The 23,630-nt window shown below is 42.2% G+C and overlaps 1 protein-coding gene across 4 annotated transcripts in view; it reads left to right on the top strand.

Annotated features, from left to right (window-relative positions):
- hecw2a (HECT, C2 and WW domain containing E3 ubiquitin protein ligase 2a) overlaps positions 1–23,012 on the top strand; it is a 46,845-nt gene extending 23,833 nt beyond the window's left edge. For 3 of the 4 annotated variants that reach the window (XM_085136702.1, XM_085136699.1, XM_085136700.1), the window contains 17 exons: positions 134–258; positions 1,069–1,254; positions 1,341–1,475; positions 3,475–3,595; positions 3,683–3,779; positions 3,929–4,012; positions 4,414–4,496; positions 6,825–6,945; positions 8,541–8,654; positions 9,232–9,384; positions 11,891–11,989; positions 12,562–12,691; positions 12,775–12,921; positions 15,880–15,994; positions 17,318–17,403; positions 17,646–17,758; positions 19,497–23,012. In XM_085136702.1, the coding sequence (XP_084992828.1) occupies positions 134–258; positions 1,069–1,254; positions 1,341–1,475; positions 3,475–3,595; positions 3,683–3,779; positions 3,929–4,012; positions 4,414–4,496; positions 6,825–6,945; positions 8,541–8,654; positions 9,232–9,384; positions 11,891–11,989; positions 12,562–12,691; positions 12,775–12,921; positions 15,880–15,994; positions 17,318–17,403; positions 17,646–17,758; positions 19,497–19,608 (2,021 nt within the window). In that variant the 3' untranslated portion in view covers positions 19,609–23,012. The remainder of the gene's footprint in view (positions 1–133; positions 259–1,068; positions 1,255–1,340; positions 1,476–3,474; positions 3,596–3,682; positions 3,780–3,928; positions 4,013–4,413; positions 4,497–6,824; positions 6,946–8,540; positions 8,655–9,231; positions 9,385–11,890; positions 11,990–12,561; positions 12,692–12,774; positions 12,922–15,879; positions 15,995–17,317; positions 17,404–17,645; positions 17,759–19,496) is intronic. The other variant, XM_085136701.1, reaches the window with a different exon arrangement.
- The last annotated feature ends 618 nt before the right edge of the window (positions 23,013–23,630 follow it).

The following is a 23,630-nucleotide window of genomic DNA, read 5'->3' on the forward strand; positions in this document are numbered from 1 at the left end:
AATAGATGTGAGAAGAGCAGCTTTCTTTGTCATATCACTCATGCAGAATTGTAGACGTGTTTTCCTGACATAAGCTGCTGTGGTCGGTTTGGTTGGTGTCTCAGGCTTTGACTGGATGTCGTTTCTGTTTCAGAATACAGACGAGAAAGCGGCGTCGCGCACTCCAGCGGCCGCTCGCGTCTCTCCCTGCTGCTCCAGTCGCCCAGCGCCAAGTTCCTGTGCAGCCCCGACTTCTTCACCGTGCTGCATTCAAACCCTGTCAGTCCAACACACCTGTAGAGCAGATCTAACATACGCAAGGTCACCAAAAACCATTTAGGCTCATGTTTCTGCTTAGCTATCCAAGTTTCAGAAACTAGTAGTTGACAGATTACATCGTCACCTGTTACTTGTTACGGATCGTTTTCTTTTCTTCTGTATATGTATGCCAGCATCAGTGACAAGTGATTAACAACACGTTACAATGAGGTCATCAGAGTCAGGCTGTTTTTCATCTTTTCTTTCTTCCATGCTTCAAACTAAATCTGAGCAAACATCTGGAGTGCAGATGTGGAAGATTTCAAATATTTTCATTGTCATGTTGGGAATTACGCACACTCTGTTCTCATTCATTTAGTCATACTTCCCTGCACAACATCACAATAAAGTGATTATATAAGTGTAGTATTTTAAGAAATGGGCCAGGATCTATAAAGAACTACATCACATCAGCACATTGACATATTTGGCTGGGGTCATAAGGGACCTCTGTCAGGGTAGTCACTAATATTAGGGATATTGAGACTCTTATAGTCTGCCCCCTTTAGCTCCATGTGATGTGTTGACTTTAGTTTAATCTGTTTTTTCTTCCTCTTATACAACATAAAGATCTTTATAACTTCTGCTTTTTAACTGCTTGAGCTGTTAGAAAACTCCACATGCAACTCCATGTACACAGTTATTTTCAAACCTGATGTACTGATACTGCACTAATCATGTAGGAAAAACCCTGAATAACAGTATGTCTCAGATAAAAAAGGAAAATAGCATCATTGGTTCTCCTGTCTCTTCCTGATGACCTCCCCTCAGAGTGCCTATCGCATGTTTACGAGCAACACCTGCCTGAAGCACATGATCAGCAAGGTGCGTCGAGACACTCACTTCTTCGAGCGCTACCAGCACAACCGCGACCTCGTCACCTTCCTCAACATGTTCTCCAATAAGCAGCTGGAGCTTCCCCGGGGCTGGGAGATGAAGCACGATCACACTGGGAAGGTATGCCACGCGATGACGCCCGTTTTCACCTTCACTGCGCTGCGTGTGACATTTTCTGATTAGTTTATGTGCGCCTCAACCCTCAGCCTTTCTTCGTGGATCATAACTGTCGCTCCACGACCTTCATCGACCCGCGGCTGCCCCTCCAGAGTTCTCGCTCCACCGGGCTGCTGGCCCACCGCCAGCATCTGAGCCGCCAGCGCAGCCACAGTGCCGGGGAGGTGAGAGACTCGCCATTGCTGCAGAGCACTCATTGCCTGGAGCACGCTTAGGGTTTGCATGTTTAGAGAGGCCAGTTTGAAACTGAAAAATGGTCCATGAACTCTGAATGTTGGCGTCACCTGTGTTGGAGCCATCAAGGATGCGTCACAGCAGCTTTAATATAGAGTAAAAAGTGCCACAGAAGCTCACTTCTAGTTTATATAACAGCATCTCGCAACAAGAGTCATGTCAAGGTATTATCAAGGTAGTAATGCTCACTATTAGAGGGAGAATCTCAGATGTGTCCAGCTGTGTAAGATTCTGCAGCTACGGTGTCAAACATAAGGCTTCGAGGTCTCAAATCGGACCCATCTGATGGTTTCTAAGGTGTAAATAGTGCAAAAGAAGAAAGATGGTGCAATTTTTGGACTTTTGTCTTTATTCTGAACCAGCAAGAACGGTGTAGAGAGCCGGAGGTCAGTTTGAGAGCCGTCTTAGTGGCAAAGATGTTACCTGTTGCTTGGAGTAATAATAATAATACTTTTTATTTTTTGGTGCCTTTTAAAGTACTCAAGGGCCCTGTGCAACACAAAATTAAAAAGAAGACCAATATTAAAACACATTTCAAATCCTACTGTATAGGAGGTGTTGAGGAATTGGGATCCAGTGAAGCTGATGAGAGTAGCTGTAATGTGGTCAGCAAACTGGGTGCAGGCGATGACTCTTGCTGCAGTTCTGTCCCATTTGGAGACGATTGCAGGGTTTTCTGTTTTGGTGGTCCAAAGAAAATTACAATAATTACAATAATTCAAACGAGAGGTGATGAGGGCATGAGCCAGGACCGTGTGACAGTAATATATCAAGGTAAGGTAGTTAAACAAAGAGGAGCCTGCGTGTGACTTTCCTTGTAATGACAGTAGACTAATTGAACTGAAGAAAATATTAAAGAGAAATGAGATGACTTCCTGAGTTAGACTTTGTTTAAAATAAAAAAGTGGATATGATAAATGAGAGTGTCTCTCTATTAGTGCTACCTGTGGGGAGAAATCTGAAATGGAAGCATCTGGAATTCAACATGTAAAGGATGCTGAGGATCTAAAATGATGCTCTGTGACACGTGCAGTCATAACGTTTAGCTGCTTTTATGGGTTGAACTCACAGTTTATATCTGCAGTATTAAGACGCTCCAAACTCTCCAGCATCATTGCACCAGGTCTAGACTATTTTGCGTACATCTGTTTGCTTCTGACACATGCACATGAAAATGTGTGTGTCTAATGTGATATCGGCCGTGCTGTAACAGCTTCAACTCTTCAGGGAAGGTTTATGGGAATTTTTGGACATTCTCCCAGAGGCACATTTGTGAGGTCAGACACTGATGTTGGATGAGAAGGCCTGGCTCACAGTCCCCACACCATATTCCCCCCCTCTACTAAACTTTACACTTGACACAATGCAGTCAGACAAGTACCGTCTCCTGGCAACCACCAAACCAAGACTCATCCATCAGATTGCCAGACAGAGAAGTGTTCATCACTACAGAGAACATGTCTCCAATGCTCTAGAGTCCAGTGGTACCATGCTTTACAGCATTGCATCTGACACTTGTGTTTGGTAATGTAAGGCTTGGCTGCAGCTCCTTAGCCATGAAAACCTTTTCCATGAAGCCCTCTATGCACATGTCAAGGCAGACGAGCTAATCTGAAGGCCATATGAAGCTTGGAGGTCTGTAGCGTTTGACTTGGTAGAAAGTTGGTAACCTCTGTGCTTTATGCCCCTCAGCAACCGCTGTGTGGGTTTATGTGGTTTATGGAAGTGACTGGAACACCTGAATGCAATGGCTTAGATGAGTTAATACTTAATTAAATATAATGTAGTGTATTTTGTGCTAGTTATAAATGTCACCTCATGGTATCCTTTAGAGAAACAGTGAGATTATGCATGAACTAACAGTCCCAGAGGCCGAGCTGGACCAACTGGTGGGTCGGTCCCAGAACTAGGATGCGACCTGAACTGTAGTGTTTACTGTTGTCACAGGTGGTGGATGACTCTCGCCAAACCAACCCGCCCGTCCTGCCCCGCCCCTCCAGCACCTTCAGCGGCTCCAGTCGGAGTCAGTACCACGACGTGGTGCCCGTGGGTGAGTCGGACAGACTTAAACTTCCACGTGTGGATGCAAGAATAAAGTGAAATCACACATGCTGATTCTCTCCTCTTTTTCTTCCAGCCTACAATGACAAGATAGTGGCGTTTCTACGGCAACCCAATATATTTGAGATCCTGCAGGAAAGGCAGCCTGAGCTCGCCAGGAACCACTCGCTCAAGTATGCCTCTTTCTCAGTCTCCATCTCTGTCTGAGTCCGGCCTCCCGCGCCTCCATTATCGCCATCAGTCAAACTGAACACGTTTAACCTTTAATCTTGATGGACTGCATCTGGTTAGCCCCCTAAAGTGTGTGTGTGTGTGTTTGCAGGGAGAAAGTGCAGTTTATTCGCAGCGAGGGAGTCAACGGCTTGGCTCGCCTCTCCAGTGACGCTGACCTCGTCATGCTGCTGAGGTGAGTCCTGCAGGTGTGTCTGTGTGGGGACAGAGCCTGCTGGTCAAAATGATCACCACTTATGAAATGTCATAAATTGGTACCTTATGTCACCTTTTTGCCTCTGAAGTAAAATATTTGTGGACATCACACATGATTATTTGACCTACAAGTAGTATTTACAGTCATAATTACGTGCTGACTCATGTGAAGCGACTGGCTTTGCAGCCTGCCTGATTTTATATATAAGCAACCCGCAATATTGCATTCCTGCTACCCTGTGTGTGTGTGTGTGTGTGTGTGTGTGTGTGTGTTTGTGAGGACTAACGCTGCCTGAAGGCGTATCATTTCCTTTGTGCTGTCTGACAGTGTTCTCTGTGTGTGTGTATCTCTTTCTCTTTCTCTCTCTCTCTCATATTCAGCTTATTTGAGGAGGAGGTGATGTCATATGTACCGCCATTACTCCACCCAGGTTACTGCCTCTCCTCTCCACAGAGCTCCCCCGGTGAGTCTCTGTCTCACTCCCTGTCTGCACCAGCCCAGCATTTATTAAATTCTCCCTTTTATATAATAAAAACTGTAAAATGAAAATGTTCGTGTATATGCTGTCTTACATAATAAACTTTATTAACGGTTTATAATCAATATACCTAAATTATATGAGTAATGATGAGTAACTACAGCATATTTATGGTGTATTTACTGTGTCATCACAAGTGTAACTCTGACATGTTATCGTGTAGCTCCTGTGCAGTTGTAGTCATTGCAGTAAAATTATGTTGTATCTATGGTGTAATTACCCGCAGCTATGGTGTATCTGCAGCGTAACTATTCTGTAACTTCTGTCTTGTTACATTGTAACAGCACAGTAACAATGATGTAACTGTGACATTGCTAAAGTGTAACAACACTTCGGAGTCTGGATTTCTGTTGGTCCAACGTCCAGTCCGGGAGATTTTAGTCTCATGTCTTCTTTCACTGTTACCTAGAAAACCTGCTGATCTTGTGATCCCATAATATTTGTAACGAATGCCTCGGATCTTTGGGAAGGCTGTAAACATGTTTATTTGTGCTTTAAACGTGACTTTTTTAAATGGGAGTCTGTGGACTGACTCACCTTTAGAATCAGCCTCAAGTGGCCACTAGAGGAACTGCACTTTTGAGACTTCTGGATTGGCTTCATTTGCCTCGGAGGTTCTTGCTTATTCAAATTAAAAGAGAGAGAGAAAGAAAGCGAGAGATGATTTCAAGACAAATCTGTGTTAAGAGCTGCAGATGCTGAACACAGAGCTCATTCTCCTGCCTGGACTCTGCTTTATGGGATTAAAGTAGCATCCTTTAAGATTAATCCCACCACACAAAGTCAGCTGTCCAACCTCAATATTAAGATGAGAATGAGTCTTCATCCTGGTTTCAATCTGGAAACTGTGTCTGTAGTTTTGGTTTTCTTGGCCTTGACTTCCAGTTTCGATCCACGTTCAGATATAAAAGCACCAAGGTACTTTCAAGCTTTAGTTTTTATGTGTGGTTTTATCTGTGCTGACCCACCTTCCATATTTGGAATATATTTTATCCCAAAGCTCCACCAGGCTGTTCATCTCTTTTTCTTCTCCTGCCAGCCCACCAGTGTTGCTAAAACATCCTCCCCCTATGCTGTCAATGCTGAGAGTTTCAGACTTCTGCTCCAGCATTTTGTCATAATTCTCTGCAGGATGACACTGAAAGGAGACAGGAACAGATAAAGGGAGCCACACACCCTGATAGAAAACACAAAAGGCTGCAAAGCACTTACCACCTCTCGAAACAATGTACTTTATTTAATCAGAATCAGAATCAGAATCGTGTTTATTGGCCAAGTATATGTGCAGACACATACAGGGAATTTGGTTCCGGTAGATGGTGGCTCTCAAGCACAGCAATGTAAATCACACACACACACACACACACACACACACACACACACACACACACACACACACACACACACACACGTGTCTATATACACACATTACACATACATACACATACATACACAAAGCTGTGTAAACCAACTATAAATAACTAATCTAAACTTATATACATAAAATACAGAAATGAAATGAGTTGCAATGAATACTACAGAATTGACATAAGGTGCAGTTGCAGTCTGGCAGTGGGAGCAGTGTGACAGGTCAACTTTTAAGAAGAGAGATGGCGAGGGGAAAGAAACTGTTCCTATGTCGGGTGGTCCTGGTCTGCAGGCTTCTGTACCGTCTGCCAGAGGGCAGCAGATCAAAAAGTCTGTGTCCAGGGTGTGAGGGGTCTGTGATGATTTCCCCTGCCCGTTTCCTGGTTCTTGAGAGGTACAGATCCTGGATGGAGGGCAGGGGGGCGCCGATGATCCTTTCTGCTGCAAAGAGAATTGTTTCGATAAAAATTCAGCACACTTTATTCAAAGAAGCTTTTTGGAATGCGTCCTTGTCAGACTTGGTTCAAAACAAACATTTTCTTTGCAGCGCTGTTATTAGTGTTTTTCTTTTCACCTCTTTATGCTGAGCTGAGCTCTGATCACTGAGATGTGTATTTGCTCTAAAATTAATAAAAGCTTTAACAGTCTGATACAAAACAAATCCCCCCCAAAACAATCCAGGATTAACCTGCATGCGCTATTTCTGATTGTCTACACAATCACTCAAGCTTTACTCAATTTCTGCTCGGGAACATTCAGATTAAATTTTATTTCAGTCTCCCTGTATCCATTTATCTGTCTTTACTCGTCTGTGCTCCTCTTTTTGTTCTTGCTCTTTCTCTTGCTTTGCATTCATTATGCTTTTTACTGTCATTTACATCTCAGGTACCCAGCGAGCTAATGCCCGTGCCCCGGCTCCCTATAAACGTGATTTTGAGGCCAAACTGAGGAACTTCTATCGAAAGCTGGAGACAAAGGGTTATGGACAGGGACCGGGGAAAGTCAAGTAGGTCTAAAAGCTCCAAAAAGATGAATTAATGAATGCTGATTCCTAAATTAAAATAAAAAATGTTATTTATGAATAAAAACTGCATGTTCTGTTCAAAATCATAAACAGGTAAGAGGGCGAATTAAATTTCAGGAGGCACACCATCACAGGTTTAGCCTTAGGTATAACACTAAATTTAGGCTTTACATATACACTGCTCAAAAAAAATTAAAGGAACAGTATGAACATACCTCAGACCTCAATAGGAAAAAAATCATGCTGGATATCAATAATGATATGGACTGGGTAATACGTGAATGTCACATCGTTTGATGGAAATTAAAATGATTGATTTATAGAGGGCTGAATATAAAGACACCCCAAAAATCAAAGTGAAAAAGTGATACTATTCCATTCTGATGAAATTGAATTGCACCAACTAAAAATAGTACTTCGTAGTTTCTAATGCCCCCATAATCCTAATGAGAGGACGGCTGGTGTCCTGGGGGATCTCCTAACAGATCTGGACATCACTGAGCACCTGGTCAGTCTGAGGTGAAGTCTCATGGCATTGGATGGACTCACACAAAATGCTCAAGAGGGGTTCCTGCGAGATGAAGAGCAATTCCTTCATCTTGCAGGAACTGCCTGCATACTCTTGCCGCGTGCATCAGGGCAATTGTCATGCACCAGGAAGAACCCAGGACACAGTGCGTCTAGCATGTGTCTGACAGTGCTCGTCCTGTTCCTTCCTGCACAAAGGAGCAAATACTGGTCCTGCTGATCTGTTAAGAGCCTCCTACAGGCCTGTCCAGCTCTCCTAGAGTACCTGCCCATCTCCCGGGATCTCCTCCTGCTCTTGAGACTGTAATGACGTATTGATCATCACTTTATTTCTAAAGCACTTAAAAAACAACGTAACAGCTGACAGAAGTGCTGTACAAGAAATGAGAGAACAAGAATAAAGCAATTAATCAGCTATAAGTTAATTCATAGAACCTAGGGAACATTTGAAATAGTACAGGCACATACAAAGGGTAAGAGTTTAAGACAGATAACAACACTGGATTAAAAGCCAAAGAGAAAATGTCTCTTTTTAAACGAGTTTTAAAGTCAGCAACAAATGGAAACTGCCTGACTCGTTCCACATTTCAGGAGGCAAAACTCCGAAGTCTCTGTCGCCTCTGGATTTATAAAATATCTCTAAAATATTGATGTGCCATCCTGGAGGAGCTAGACTACCTGTGCAACTAGGGTCCAGGTATCACCTCACACTACCAGTAGTGACATTGAACCTAGCCAAATGCAAAACTGGAGGAAAAACAATCAAAAAGAATGAGGAAAGAAATAATGTCAGTGGCCCCCACCTGTAAAACCATTTGTGTTGTGAGGGTTGTCTCACTGATGCTCCTCTAGTTCACCTGTTCACCCTCTGACCATATCAGTATCCCAGAAGTTTAACTGACTAGATGCTATACTCTGATTAAAAGGTGTTCGTTTAATATTTTATTTTCAGCAGTGTATTTCAGTCCGGACTATAACCATGTGTGTGTGTGTGTGTGTGTGTGTGTGTGTGTGTGTGTGTGTGTGTGTGTGTGTGCGCGCACCCCCAGGCTCATCATACGCAGAGATCACCTTCTGGAGGACGCCTTTAACCAGATCATGTGCTACTCCCGTAAAGACCTGCAGAGGAGCAAGCTTTACGTCAGCTTTGTAGGCGAGGACGGGTCAGAGAAACACATTTACCTCCATTTCATTGGTGTTACTGTTCTTAATAACATGAGATGTTTGCTCACCTCATGCAGGGTAGAGTTTTCTGTTCTCATCTCAAGTTTCAAAGCATAATGTTTAACGCACATCGCCACAGTGCAGGAATCATTGTTTATAACATCAGCATACAGGATTGCAAAAATGAACTGAACAACAGGCCCTTCATCGTACCAGCCAAAAACCGATCTACCTCAAGTTTCAGTTATTGTTTCACCTGCGCTGACTGTGTACATGAGAGAGAGAATCTAGGACCGGTAGAATAACTTAATAAAGCTTTAAAAGTCAATTTAAATAAAACAAAACAAAGGAGACATTGTGTCCCTTAAAAAAAAAAGGTCAATAGCAGGAAATTAAATGTCACCAAATTTAACAACAAATCATATTATACGCCTGTACCCGTCTCTTGTTTCCAGTGCAGAAGTATCGTGATTGTGAGGCTGCAAAATCCCATGCGTTCTTCCTCTGATCCAATCATCAGCCAAAGTCATCAAGGTTCATATGCATGTGTACTCTCACTTTGTGTGTGTGTTGCAGGCTGGACTACAGCGGACCCTCCAGAGAGTTTTTCTTCTTGGTATCTAGAGAGCTGTTCAACCCATACTATGGGCTGTTTGAATATTCAGCTAATGACACGTACACCGTCCAGATCAGCCCCATGTCTGCCTTCGTGGACAACCACCACGAATGGTGAGGTTTCTGTCAGCCTGTGATCTCTGCCTGCCTGTTTGTTTGTTTGTTGCTGTGTGTGCTCCTGTGCTAAATGTAAGGTGTTAATTTTATCTGTCCTGAATGCTGATCCCAAAATGGAAGCAATTTGTGGAGAGCTGTGTGGAAATTTGGATCAGCAATCTGTCACAAGTCAGTTTTTTTGCTCTGTGGCAGTGGATGGATGGATGGATGGATGGAGGTCTGAGTAACATGGAAAACAGGTTTAGTAACATGAACCATAGATTATAGTATTCCTGTGCTACATTGCAGATTTATCTGTAAATTTATATTGCCGGAGTTTCATTATATCACAGGTTTCTGTTTCTTATAGGTATTTTTTTTTATTATTTTAGATTTTAAGTGGTTATAATAATAATAATAATAATGGATTGCATTTATATAGTGCTTTTCAAGGCACCCAAAGCGCTTTACAATTCCACTATTCATTCACTCTCACATTCGCACACTGATGGAGGCAGCTACAGTTGTAGCCACAGCTGCCCTGGGGCAGACTGACAGAAGTAAGGCTGCCATATCGCACCATCGGCCCTTCTGGCCAACACCAGTAGGCGGTAGGTGAAGTGTCTTGCCCAAGGACACAACGACCGAGACTGTCCGAGCCAGGGCTCGAACCGGCAACTTTCCGGTTACAAGATGAACTGCCAACTCTTGAGCCACAATCACTGTTTATGTGAAAGCTGGATGCAGCCACCATGATATCGCTCACCGGTTTCAACAACAGTGTGCTGGTTGCTGCCGTGTTACGTTTTTTTGGAGCCAGAAGTGACCATATTTAGTATCAGGTAATGTTCACTAGCTTTTTTAGCAAGCTGCCTCTGTAATCTTTATCAGTGTATCAGACACAGATACTTGGTAGTTAGTGCTAAGAAACAGAAGAATAAAACACTACATAAAAGTTCCCACATATGAACTGCACCTACCAGTGCTGCCGGTGCTTCCTCTGTGTCAGAGATATTATATTGTGTATTTCTAAATACACAATATTTGTGTATTTCAAAATGAGTACATTCACTAGAATCAGATCTATCTATCTGATTCTAGTGATTGTACTCATTTTGAACACTGCTATGCAGAACGTGAGCAGAGAGAAAGCGAGAGAATTTGATCTATTTGCTGTCACATACGTTGTAGAATGTGACTCTGCCTCAACACCTAAACAGGAAAATGAGCACAGTTAGGGGTTGAAGTGTGATATGGCAGGTGGGGGTGCCCTAAGATCATTTGTAGTGCTGTGACCACCAATCCAGATCATTCTGGCCCACTTTAACCCCAGAGTATAGCACCATGAATGGTGGACAAGTTATGTGGTTTTTGCTCTTTCATCTCTTTGTAACCGATAGGCACTGATACACTGATAGGATTCTCTTTTATGTGTCATTGTTTCCTCCATTTAGCTTCAAATGTGTTTGATGTTTGAAGGCGTGCAGGGCTGGGAGATAAATACTTCCCTCAAATGTATTAAACCTAAGACAGTAGATGCTATAGATATTTATGTAAAGATATGGGGAGTAAAATAAATACTCTAGTAAAGTACAGATACATAAAAATTCTATTTAAGTACACATGGTGGTCAGGTAGGATAGACTCACTGAGTTTCTTGTTTTCTTTTTTTTTTTTTTGAAGAAGGATCTTTACTAGAATTTCACTCACCGAACCTTCTTGAATTGCCATGTTATTAGGCAGTTTCCATTAAAAATGCTCCAAAAAATGTCCAGTTCAGGGACTCCAGCTCTATATTGACACCATATTTAAAGCAGTTACATCCCTAAATGTAAGCTTTACTAGTATCCAAATAGTGAGTTAGGAGGAAAAATCAACTCTCATGCAGCTGTGATGAAGTTGGGGATTGGTTATAGAGAACAAAACTGTTTTTGTATCAGGCTGTAAACATGTTTATTTTTGCTGTAAAGTTGGACATTTTAACATGGGAGTCTATGGGGACTGATTCACTGCTGGAGCCAGCCTCAAGTGGCCGTTAAAGGAACTGCAGTTTTTGTTCTTTGGGGAAAGTTGTTTGTTATATCGTACATGAGTAGAGGCAGTTATCAAGCTAAACCTATGTTTGAAAGAACAAAGACAATTTTCTGATGTTATAGAAGTTTCACAACCAGATAGGATCGAGAAGCATCTTTAAAATATGATGCAGATACCAAATTGTTTGGTATCTTCCCTCCTGGTTGGGATTTGTTCTGCCAACTTCAATCTTGTTCTCACAAACCATCTTTAAGATTCTTATTTGTTGTCTCTATTTGTTGGGTCCTCAATCAAGAGAGTTTTAGATATCATAACATGAAGATAATGTGTGGAAGGTGCAGCAGACTATGGCACAATGTTTTTGCATCCGCAGGAAAAGATGTAGAATCTGGTTCCTGTGTTGTTTAGACAGTGTGAAAGAAAGCGAGATCACTGCGGTCCTGATGTTGCTGCTGTCTGTATTCACGCATATTTTCCATGTTTTATGCAGGTTTCGCTTTAGCGGGCGCATCCTGGGGCTGGCCCTTGTTCATCAGTACCTGCTGGATGCCTTTTTTACCCGTCCTTTCTATAAGGGGCTTCTTCGCATGTAAGTGGCTCAGCCTGCTTCCATTCATTGCAAGTCAGCATGCAGGGTACCAGCACTTCCTCCCTGACCAAATAAGACCTTGAATGTTTCAGTCAGTCAGCAGCTGTCTGCTTCTCCTGTCAGTAGGAGCAGCACCCTTATTAAGCTTTGTCCAAACAACCTGAAACGCTGCCAAATGTCTGCACTGAGGACAGATGCTGTATTAAATGTGTTCTTAACCTCTCGGGCAACAGCGATCTGTTCTTGGCTTTATCACCATTAGTGCAGAGATAAGCATTTATCAAATGAAATGTCATATGTTCAGTCCAATATAGTGCTGAATGATCTTAGTATAATCAACAGAGCAAGTGAACGTGCATATTTTCCTGACAGTAATAACAAGTGGAATGACCAAGCAATGAAAATTATGCAAAAGCATTCAAAAGATCAGCAAAAGATTTGACACATACCTATGCTTCATCTCCATACTTTGTATAATTAACCTTCAGCCTCACTTCTTAAAATCAGCTGACGATGATTAACGAGCAGGTCATCCCCACCCGTTGACCCCGCTGTGACCCTTATTCATGCAGCCCGTGTGACCTGAGTGATCTGGAGTTCCTGGATGAGGAGTTCCATCAGAGTCTGCAGTGGATGAAGGACAATGACATCGAAGACATGCTGGACCTCACCTTCACTGTGAACGAGGAGGTCTTTGGACAGGTGCGTCTTCAGTCTGTGGCAGCGCCGTGGAACAAGAAAAGCAGACCGCAAATTTTATGTGTTATTCCTCTGTAATTCTGCAGATCACAGAGCGAGAGCTTAAGCCGGGCGGGGCTGGCATCCCTGTGTCAGAAAAGAACAAGAAGGAGTATATTGAGCGAATGGTCAAATGGCGCATCGAGAGAGGCGTGGCCCAGCAGACAGAGAGCCTGGTCCGAGGCTTCTACGAGGTACAGTGCCGGTGTTACAAATGTTAGAGGTGTCAAAAAGACAAGATAAACAATGCTAAAATCCTCAAAGGGGTTTGAGGGGCATTCGCAAAATCCAACTAAAGGCCTGAAAGAAATGCATAACTAAATAAATAAATACAATTTTTTTATATCATTTTTTTTTATTTGTGTGGCATCTTTCAAAACAGAAATACAGAGAATTCCTCATGTGGGAGGACAAATTTCCAAGGGTATAGGCCTGAAAATTTCTGGATCAGATTTAAAGATTCGTTAGCTGCTTAACAGTTGAAATTCAAACTATATTTATGGATTATCTGAGTGGAAGCATACAGATAAAGAACAAAAATGGGACCCAGGATTGAGCCCTCGGGAATGCCAGAGAGCCTGAGGATGTAGGGGGAGGACAAAGCAAGTCTTGCATCCCTAGTACCAAAACACCATTCAGGGTAGTTTATAAGTTTATGATGGTCAGCCATATCTGTATTTGATTAGAGAAACTAATTATTAATTTATCTATCATTTTTCTGTATAAATATTGTTGTTTTTAGTCTACAATTAAATAATTGTGTGATTAAAAGGGGATCTATCATGCTTAGTTTCATCTTTGCTTGGTCCCTCAGTTCATCTTCTGGCTGAAAGAAGCAGTTTTAGCTCCTCCCCATTCTTCTGATTGGCTGCTCCTCGCATGCAGAATTTTGAATTAGCTGGGAGGGGCTTTTGCACTCTGAGCTACCCATATAAGGATATCCCCTTTTTGTGACAACATAGAAATCCAAAAATAATAAAAAAGAGTGTTTAGTTCTGTTTTAACTTTCAGCTTCTGGTTCACAGGGATTAAGAACATGTATATGTATGTATATGAATAACATAAGGGAAAGCATAAAAGGTCCATTATAAATGTGAAATGGCTTCTTTTTATCTTAAAGTGCTCACAACCGAGACTTTAGATGGCCCTTATAATCAGGGGGACTGATTTAATGTTTTTATTGGTACCTGAACATAACTTTAAGTACTGACTTGAAAAATGCTTGTGCTTTATTGATGCCATGAGCCCCAGTTAAAATAACAATAAGTACAATTTTCTCCTTTATAGCACATAATAGGTATTATCAACCCCATCGATCAATACCGGTGACGCAGTATGGCTGCGTCATTGCAGTAGCTGGCTGAAAATCCTCTTTCTTTTTGAACCAGTGCTAACCCAAATGGACATCTGGCATTTGCAGCAGTGCACGATGATGCAGCTTCAAGTTGAAGGGCTAGATATGCTCACGATAATGCCAAAGGAGCAAATGACAAGTTAGCATTTAAGCTATCTACACTGTGATGTGCTAACTCTTTATTAGATGTCTGTGATGTTAGCTCTCTTGTCATTATGGGCATTAAAGTAATTCAATGAAAAAGATTACCTGGAAGTACCTGTTGTGGTGCAGAGACGGCAGCTAAACGTGTGCTCAAAATCTTTTGAATTATTGACAAAGCCGAGAATGCTTTCTAGTTAAAGTGCTGGTGTGTTAAGGTTTTAGTTATCCATCTTGCCTGTTTTATCTAGAGGGGTTGTCAGAGTGTTGTTAATCTTATTATTATATGAGAGCATGGATAGCAGCAGTGGTGTAATGTAACTTACATAGTATTTGTACTTTTTACTCCAGACCAAGTATTTTTAAGGCTTCATTGCTTCTTATTTTGTAGATTTTTAATATAAGCCTACTCATATATAATTCTTCATTGGTTATGCCCCAGTAATATGATTCTGCACAATGAGTACTTAGATTATGTTAGATTACATTAGGCACTTTATGTAAACACTCACTGGCCGCTTCCATAAATTTATGCCTCAAATACCTTTAAAACTGTTGTTTCAGCTGCTTTTTTGTCTAGAGTTGTTTGGGTTTCAGTGAGGATCCATCAGCTCCATGCTTCTGGAGATAAAAATAAGAAAAGGGTTTATGTTATGACCGCTTTTCCTTTTATTTGTGATCATTTTCTACAAAAATCTGCATAGCTTTGTGTCTTTGTGATCACTGATCACTAGTGAAAGAAGGCGATTTGTTAACCTGCGGAGATCAAACGTGACAGCCTTTCATTAAAAGCTTTTAATGAATGAGACTTTAAGAAGAGGGTCAGAACCAGAGCCAATCAAAATGTGGGACAGGGAGACGAGAGATAAAAATGCTGCCCACCTGGTCACCCCGTGTGACTACCGACAACGTGACAGAACATGAAACATTAATGGAGTCGCTCCTCGGCTGAGCTGTATTATCAGATAGCTGCACTCTTCTTTTGCTTGGCGGATGTAGACAGAAGAAAGAAAATAGTTCCTGCGCAAAGCTGCTCTCAACAGTTTGTAGACTTTTATTTTTTTATTTTTTGAGTAACCAGGTCATTATTTCTGGACAGAGACATAGCTGCTGAGTTATTAAAATGGATTTTTTTGGCACCATAATGTAACTTCTACCATTTATTACATTCAAGAGAAGGCAGATGTCTCCAAAACTTGGCAGTAAACGCCAGAACAATTTAGATGGATAAACAGCGCTACAGGCCAAAGGAAGAATATGTAGCTGTCCCTTTAACACTCCAGAAAAATAGATCTGATAGCCTGCTGTCATACAAAGAGAAGACAGAGTGATGAGGAGTGGGTTGTAATGTCTTTTTATGTCAGTTTTTCCCCCTTTTTTAAATAAACAGTATAAGCCCAAACCCGCTGTTTTAATCCCTCCCCTGGCAAGACGACAGACATCCAGGCCTTTGTGCGCCCTGCTTTTCTAAATCCAGAATTTACTGTAAACAAACTGATGGAAACTTTTCCCACAGTGATGTGTCACTGCACAAAAAGGATCTTCCGCCAGCAGTTGGATGTAGGTGGGAGGACTGTGATAAATAAATTGTGATAGATAAATAAATAGGCTGCACTGTGTTTTCACCAATGTTTGTGTGTGTGGTTTGGTTTGTTAGGTGGTGGATGTGCGGCTGGTGTCGGTGTTTGATGCCAGGGAGCTGGAGCTGGTTATTGCAGGCACCGCAGAGATCGACCTGGCAGACTGGAGGAACAACACAGAGTACAGAGGAGGTATGGAAAGCTGGGGGGGGGGATGGGGGCAAGGAGGCGGAGGAACGTACTGACAGCTTAGCATAATGCATGCCCCGCCTCCAGTCCTGCAACATGTTCATTCACAAGTGTGCCGCAGCCACTAAACCTCTGCTCTGAGAAGTATTTCCTTATCTCAACTGGTCCAGTGATTTTAACACTCGGGGAGATGCAAGGAAATAAGATTACACACTACTAATAAAAACCATTGGAAACAAATCCATCTTCACCCAGAAGAAAGTTCAAATAGGTGCATTTGTTTAAATGTCTCTAGCCCCTAAAATGAAGGTGGTTGTAATTCAGTTTTTCTTTCTACTGTTTGAGGGACACAAGCAGTCCTACCTATTTGCTTCTGATACTGACACCTTGGCTTTGGGTGTCTATAGATATCAAATACTGATCCAAGACCAGCTGTATTCATGAGAATTATTCTTGTATGTGTATGTAAGCATCTTGTCGCCTAACAAATACAAGACAGCCACCTTAAAAGGGTTTTATGTTGAAAGGTAACAACCATACAATATTAGAAAATATTAGAGAAAACCCGAACGATCAGACCCCAGTGGCAGTAGGAAGGAAAAACTCAATTTTAACAGGAAGAAACCTCCAAAGAACCAGGCTCAGGGAGGGGTCGATAGCTGAAGCCTCTGACTGGCCTCAGCGTCAACTGACTTTGAAGAGGAAGAAGTTTGTTTTGGTCTTTATATGACTGCACCAGTGCCCAACTTAAGATAAGGAAGGATTAATTCGAACAGAAAACCATACAAAGCTACCCTAGAATAAAATTTTGAAGTTTAAAATGAACTGAACAAAGCCCCTTTAATTAATCTGAAAAGACTGAAGTCTTACCTGAAATTAATTAAGTTGTTTTTCACAATATATAATAATTCTCCTGTGAACAAGGGATTAAATTATCAGGGTAACAGCTGTACTGGACTTCACTTAATGTTACTCTGCAATAAGCTTCAAACCTTTGGAGTTATTACAACGTATGCGGTGTACAGTCAGGCTGCAGGTGGCGGTGTCCAAAGCCATCACATTAAAAGCCTTTTTAGGGTTCTGGCCAGCAAAGTTGAAAAGCCGCCAGCGGCTGAGAGACAGAACAAAACTCGAGCTGACAATCGGCTATGACTCAGTGTCAGGGCGCTTTTAATGGACGAATCGACTGAGACGCACCAAACCGCTGTGTCCATCAAACATTAAGCAGCAGAGCCAGCTCACAAACCTCAGGAACAGGTGGACGGACGCCCTTATTATTTGTTATTCGTCTGACTCATGCACCATCGCTGTCTTATCTCCCCACAGGTTACCATGACAACCACATAGTGATTCGCTGGTTCTGGGCGGCTGTGGAAAGATTCAACAACGAGCAGAGGCTGAGGCTGCTGCAGGTAGGGCACGAGGGGGAGCGCATGCACACAGGATGCCCCCGTGTGGACACTGCCTGCAATTACATTTTTTAATATGTTTCTAATTCTGCAGGAATGTCCCATTTATTTAAACAAGGTGTATTCAGTTTTCTGATTTATTTAACACTGAAACAAAGAACCTGAGAGTAAGTGAAATAATCCAAACTTTTTATGGCCTGAACACTGACTACATTTCATCCTTTTCTTGACTCTCTTCTCTCCAGTTTGTGACGGGCACCTCCAGCATTCCCTATGAGGGCTTTGCCTCACTACGAGGAAGTAACGGACCTCGCCGATTCTGCGTGGAGAAGTGGGGGAAAATCACCTCCTTACCCAGGTAACCTCACCTTTTAGGGACTATACAAAAATGAATAATAGCAGAGACATTGTAGAGTGAATCTTTTCAAATTCAATTTTCCCCTGGCTTTTGCATACATACTGACATTATTAGACTAAAAAAAATGGAAAATGTAACAAAAAATAAATGTTTAGGGGCTCATTACAAATGTTAAAAAACATAGATGCAAACATAAAAAAACAGAACCATCAATTTATGTCACATTTTATATAATAACAATTTACATACATTTTTTTTGGTTTGTTTCTAAGACAAATAAAATATTAATATTGTTAAATATAGGGATGGGTACCGGTGTCCGGTGCCATGATGGCACCGGTTCTGACATAAACGGTAGTAACCAGACCGAAAAGCAGCGCACATTTCGGTGCTTTATTTCGGTGCTTTTTTTGCCTGAGATGTAATACACTTTGAATTCTAGCCAATCATTTTACGTTTCCGGGATAGTAGGCGGGTCCAGGTACGTATGTTCTTTTAGAGCAGAGCTACAGATTAAAAACGCCCAAGGCGGAGCGGTCAAAAGTCTGGCTGTACTTCACAGCAAAAGATGCAAACTCAGCAGCCTGCAACAAGTGCTTTAAGCTGATACTGTGGAAAGGAGGTAACACCTGAAATCCGATGAAACACCTGGCGACGCTTAGCGTTTTTTTTAAAAGCCGAAAAATGCGCCGTATTTGATAGCTTGCTGCGAGACCTCACACCGAGCGCATCTACTGCAGGTGTGGTGCCTGTTATCGGACCCAGAGTTAGCAACATCCCCCAAAAAGCTGAAGAGTAGAGTCCTGGCCCCTAGCCCTGCCAGTGTAGCAGAAATGATGAGGATGATGATGGCAGCAGCAGCAGCCGTTCTTCTCTGCGTGAGTAGCTTAATGTTGTTCGTGTGTAATTTACGTTGACTAGGCTAACCACGTTATTACATTAATGCATGTAAGGTGAACTAGCAAACACCATCATAGCTACATGCGGCTGTCTTCTTGTTTGATGGCAGATACTCCCTTCACCCTGGCCAAAAAGGCTAAAATGACCAAAGAAAAAGTGGAAAACAGCTAAACATGAGAAGTTTTTGGACAAAGTTTGTGTTTTTTCCATTGTTTAAGCACTGCTTCCAGCCAAGAGTGATACCATATATGCCCTATAGCTGCAGAAAAGGCTAACATTGTTATCTTTTTACAAAAAAACAGCTGAACATGAGAGGTTTTTGGACCAATTTTATGTTCTCCATTCTTTAAGCACCGGTTCGAGCACCGTTTAAGCACCGGCACCGTTTCAAAAGTACCGGTTTGGCACCGGTATCAGATAAAACCTAAACGATACCCATCCCTAGTTAAATATATATATTTTTTAAGTGAAGTGTTGTTTTTTTTAAATAAGCAATACTGTTTCTGATCAAAGATCATATTCTGATTTTGACGTTCATTCACAGCGCTTTAATTCATTACTTAAATGTTGTTTTTTTGTATGTTTTTTAAACTGTTTCTATTATTAATCCATCTGCTTTGAATGCAAAGCACTTAAGGTCAACTCTATTGCTATTTCTAAATGTTCTCTATAAATACAAGTGACTAATAAAGACGCAGCATACCTGCAGCTCTGTAGGGTATAAGTGCAGCATTTTTCTTTTTGGGTGTATTATTTGACAGGAACAAAAGCAGAAGAAAAATCTAACAGATGACTCATCTCATCATCTGTTTCATAAGGTCTCGCTGTGTTTCCACAGGGCTCACACTTGCTTTAATCGTCTGGACCTCCCCCCCTACCCGTCCTTCTCCATGCTCTACGAGAAGCTGGTAACCGCTGTCGAGGAAACGAGCACGTTCGGCTTGGAGTAACCTCAAATTGGCCGACACCCAGGAGAGAGAACCATCTGGAAATCTGTGTTCCTCACTTAGAGGCATTAAAAATAAAACTAATATCCTCAAAAGGCAACTAAACCCCCCTCCCTTCCCCTCCCTGGATGACGCTGCTGTTTTTTCCGACTGGCTTTACATCACTCGGCACGCCGGCTTTGCTCTGACTCTCCGCCTCCGAAGCTTCAGGACGAAAGACGGAGAATCGGAGGACGGGTTGAAAAGCTGTACAGTACAATTTCTTGTTTTCATGGTAACCTTTGTTCACTGAGCCACATGTGTGCTTTATCTCTTTAGTTAATGGCCTTGGTTACTGGATTTCTAGCACCTCCTCCTCCCCCACCTCCTCAGAGACAGCTGCTCCAAAAACCCACTGAGTTCCTTTTCCCTTCTCTGGACCTCAAAACTGTGCCCGTCCTGCTCCGGGGCTGCAGTGAAATGAACTATAAGACACACACCAATCACCTTTGCACAAATACACACTTAAGCATTGTCTTTGTATTATGAGTGCAAACCAGTGTTTCCCCCAAGAGTCTTCATCGGCGCGGGAAGAAGTGACATTTTAGTCTTTAAACCGAACGCTGGCTGCTTGTTCGAAGAGAGGGGAAGCACTGGTGTGCACAAATACACACTGAAAACACACCCATTCTCGCAGTTTAGAACCCCGAATGAGCTGGACACGGAGTCGCAGGTCATCGGCGGTGCTTGTGCGCAGCGTCAGTGACACATTGTGGTAATGACGGCAGGTTTGAGGTCAGGACTGTTACCTTCAGTTACTGCGACACCACAGCCCAAAAGCGTAAAAAAAAAAACCCATGTGACACGTGAACGACGGTGTCACACAGAAGCGCAAGGTTCCTGTCTTACAACACATTTCTCATGAGCAATAGAGGCACTTTCTGACGTAACACACAAAGTCCTCCCCAGCCAGTGAAAGTGATGAATGTACCAAACCAGTGACTGAATGTATGAACCTCGAGCAGGAAACAGAAGTTGGAAGGCTTCAACATAAGCGTGACTCGGTTTGTTTAAGCACTGACGATTTAGAAATGCAATGATGGCTCATGAGATGCATCTATGGTGCTGCCAGCTTGCTCGGGGGATCAGGGCTCAAATGAAAGAAATGCCAAACTAGGTCACAGGTCGTAACATTTCCTGGGGGGGAAACATTTTACTGATAACAACCCTCAAAAATAACCCAATTCATTGATTAAACTGATCATTGGGCTCATTTATATGTTTTGTAATGGCTTTATTTGTGTTTATCATATCTATATTCTTTCATTTACCAAGGATGCATATTTTAAAGTGTTTTAACTTAAATATTTATCTTTTTAAATCATTTTTTATGCAGGAGGAAATCTCAGTCTGTTAGCCATGGTTCACTGCAAAACATCACAATGCAGTAATTAGCAGGAGAAAATTACAATCATATCAAATTTTATGCCGTTAAAAAAAACATATATTTCACTCATGTAACACTTTTCATGGTTAGACCAAAAAGATCCCCAAAATGATAAAATAGAAGTCACTGATGGAGTGCAGCTGTGCGGAGAAGCTCTCAGTTCAAGTCAGACTTTGACAGGACAGTGGAAGGTCAAAATAATGGCATATACCCATCACTTTTTACATTTTACACTTTACTAATCATCACAAAAAGCAGATCCACAATTTTAAACATCATGTATAGCAATTATTACAGTTACTGCTAAAGTAAAAGAAGGATTTGGGAATAAAAATCCACATTTTAAGTATCAAAAATAAATTTCTGGTATTTTTAGCAAACTAAACTGCTTGAAAATTGTTTAAACTAATTGCATAATGGTGCTTTTAAGTTGCATATAAACCTTTGCTTTCATAGATGTGCAGCATCTGAGGTCCAACTCCCCCTGAGCAACGCGGTGGCCGCTTTGATGCATCGCTCTAGTGAATGGCTATTAGATGTACCAGGAGGCATTGGTGGGATTATTTTAGTGCCTCTTGGGGGTGAAGTTTTATTTCTTTGCAAACATGTGACCAGATCCAAGCGTCTCACTGTAGGAGCTGCAGTTTTTAAAACAAAATATCAGATATCAACACCAGAGGGCAGCAAAGTCCCACTCAACTCAAACAACCAGTGGTCTGGTCCTCTCTGAGTGGCCTCCTGACCAGGGTAGATGATGATGATGATGATGATGGCCTTGTACTTTAGAACTTGTTGCATACAGTCCATGCCAGACAGTAGTTTTGTCTCCGAAGCATGTGATCGAACATTGAGTGCACTCACACACACAAACTCATTTTCTACAGGGTGCATGCAAGATTACACCTACTGTACAGAGTCCTGTTGGAGTTAGACCACAGGGGCTGGAATAGTGGTAGAGATCCCCACCTGCGATGCGACATGTGTGGGCAGACTTTTGTGTCTCAGCCCCACCTCCCTACCCACACCTCTCGCCCACCCCCGCCCTAATAATGCATGCAGGATCTTCCTGGTCAGCTCCGTGAGCTGGACCTGGTAGAAACTCCTAGGTGGTGTTGTGTTATAGCTCGATATTGCATGCTGAAATAGTGCAACACACTGTCCTTACTAGCTTTTTTTGCATGAGGATACTGCTATACATTCAGACAAAGGGGTGAGGGAGCTGGTTAAATTGTGCCACTCCAGGTGTGGCGCTCCACCTGAGGCGTACGCCCTTGTGCTCACCTGGCACTGTCGTACCTTTAGCTCGTGGGAACAAGGCGGAGGATGATGGTGTTTGTTAGCTCTCTCCGTGACAGTGGAACGGCGAGTATTTCGGCAGCATGCTTCGAAAACTTCACATGTGCGTGTCTGCCTGTCTCAGTCACGGGCTGATGGTCATGGTTCATTGCTGAACAGGTAATGGATCAATAGGGCTGCTTTTGATTTTGTGAGAGCACATGTATGTGTACCATGTGTGCAGTCCTGTTTGTCTCTTTGTATATAAATGTATATGTATGTCTGTCCTGTTGTGTGTTTAAATATATATATTTTGCACCGGATGTACCAAAGGTTTGGGGCTTGCAAAGTCAACCATTAGGCCTGCTCTCTATTTCAGTCGAACAACCACACATTCCCCCCTCCTCCCCACCGCCGTTTCTGGCTCACAGAGCATCACCTCATGTTTGCTTGAGGAGCAGATTTGTGGCATGGGCAGCGACGCTTAACGTTAGGATATTCACCCGGTTGGGTCAGTTTCGGTTCACCATCACTTTGAGGCTTTTCAGGTGCAGATGAAGACTGCTGCACCGCTCGTCTTTCTGTGTACATCTGACAGGACCCGGCTCCAGTTTTCAGAATTCCACTCTATGCAAAGCTCCTGTATGTGTGTGTGTGTCCATTTCACTCCAATGATTGTAATAAAAGAACAAATGGAAAATTTTTATGAATGATTCACGATCTTACTTATCTTTTACTAAAGTTATCTAATATACAGTGGCTTGTAAAAGTATTCAGCCCCCTTGAACTTTTCCACATTTTGTCACATTACAGCCACAAACATGAATCAATTTTATTGGAATTCCACATTAAAGACCAACACAAAGTGGTGTACACGTAAGAAGTGGAACAACAATCATACATGATTCCAAACATTTTTTACAAATAAATAACTGAAAATTAGGGTGTGCGTAATTATTCAGCCCCCTGAGTCAGTACTTTGTAGAACCATCTTTTGCAGCTGCCAGTCTTTTATGGTATGTCTCTACCAGCTTTGCACATCTAGAGACTGAAATCCTTGCCCATTCTTCTTTGCAAAACAGCTCCAGCTCAGTCAGATTAGATGGACAGCGTTTGTGAACAGCAGTTTTCAGATCTTGCCACAGATTCTCGATTGGATTTAGATCTGGACTTTGACTGGGCCATTCTAACACATGGCTATGTTTTGTTTTAAACCATTTCATTGTTTCCCTGGCTTTATGTTTAGGGTCGTTGTCCTGCTGGAAGGTGAACCTCCGCCCCCGTCTCAAGTCTTTTGCAGACTCCAAGAGGTTTTCTTCCAAGA

This window comes from Neolamprologus multifasciatus, chromosome 16 (genome assembly GCF_963576455.1).
Source record: "Neolamprologus multifasciatus chromosome 16, fNeoMul1.2, whole genome shotgun sequence".
In the NCBI taxonomy this organism is placed as follows: domain Eukaryota; kingdom Metazoa; phylum Chordata; class Actinopteri; order Cichliformes; family Cichlidae; genus Neolamprologus; species Neolamprologus multifasciatus.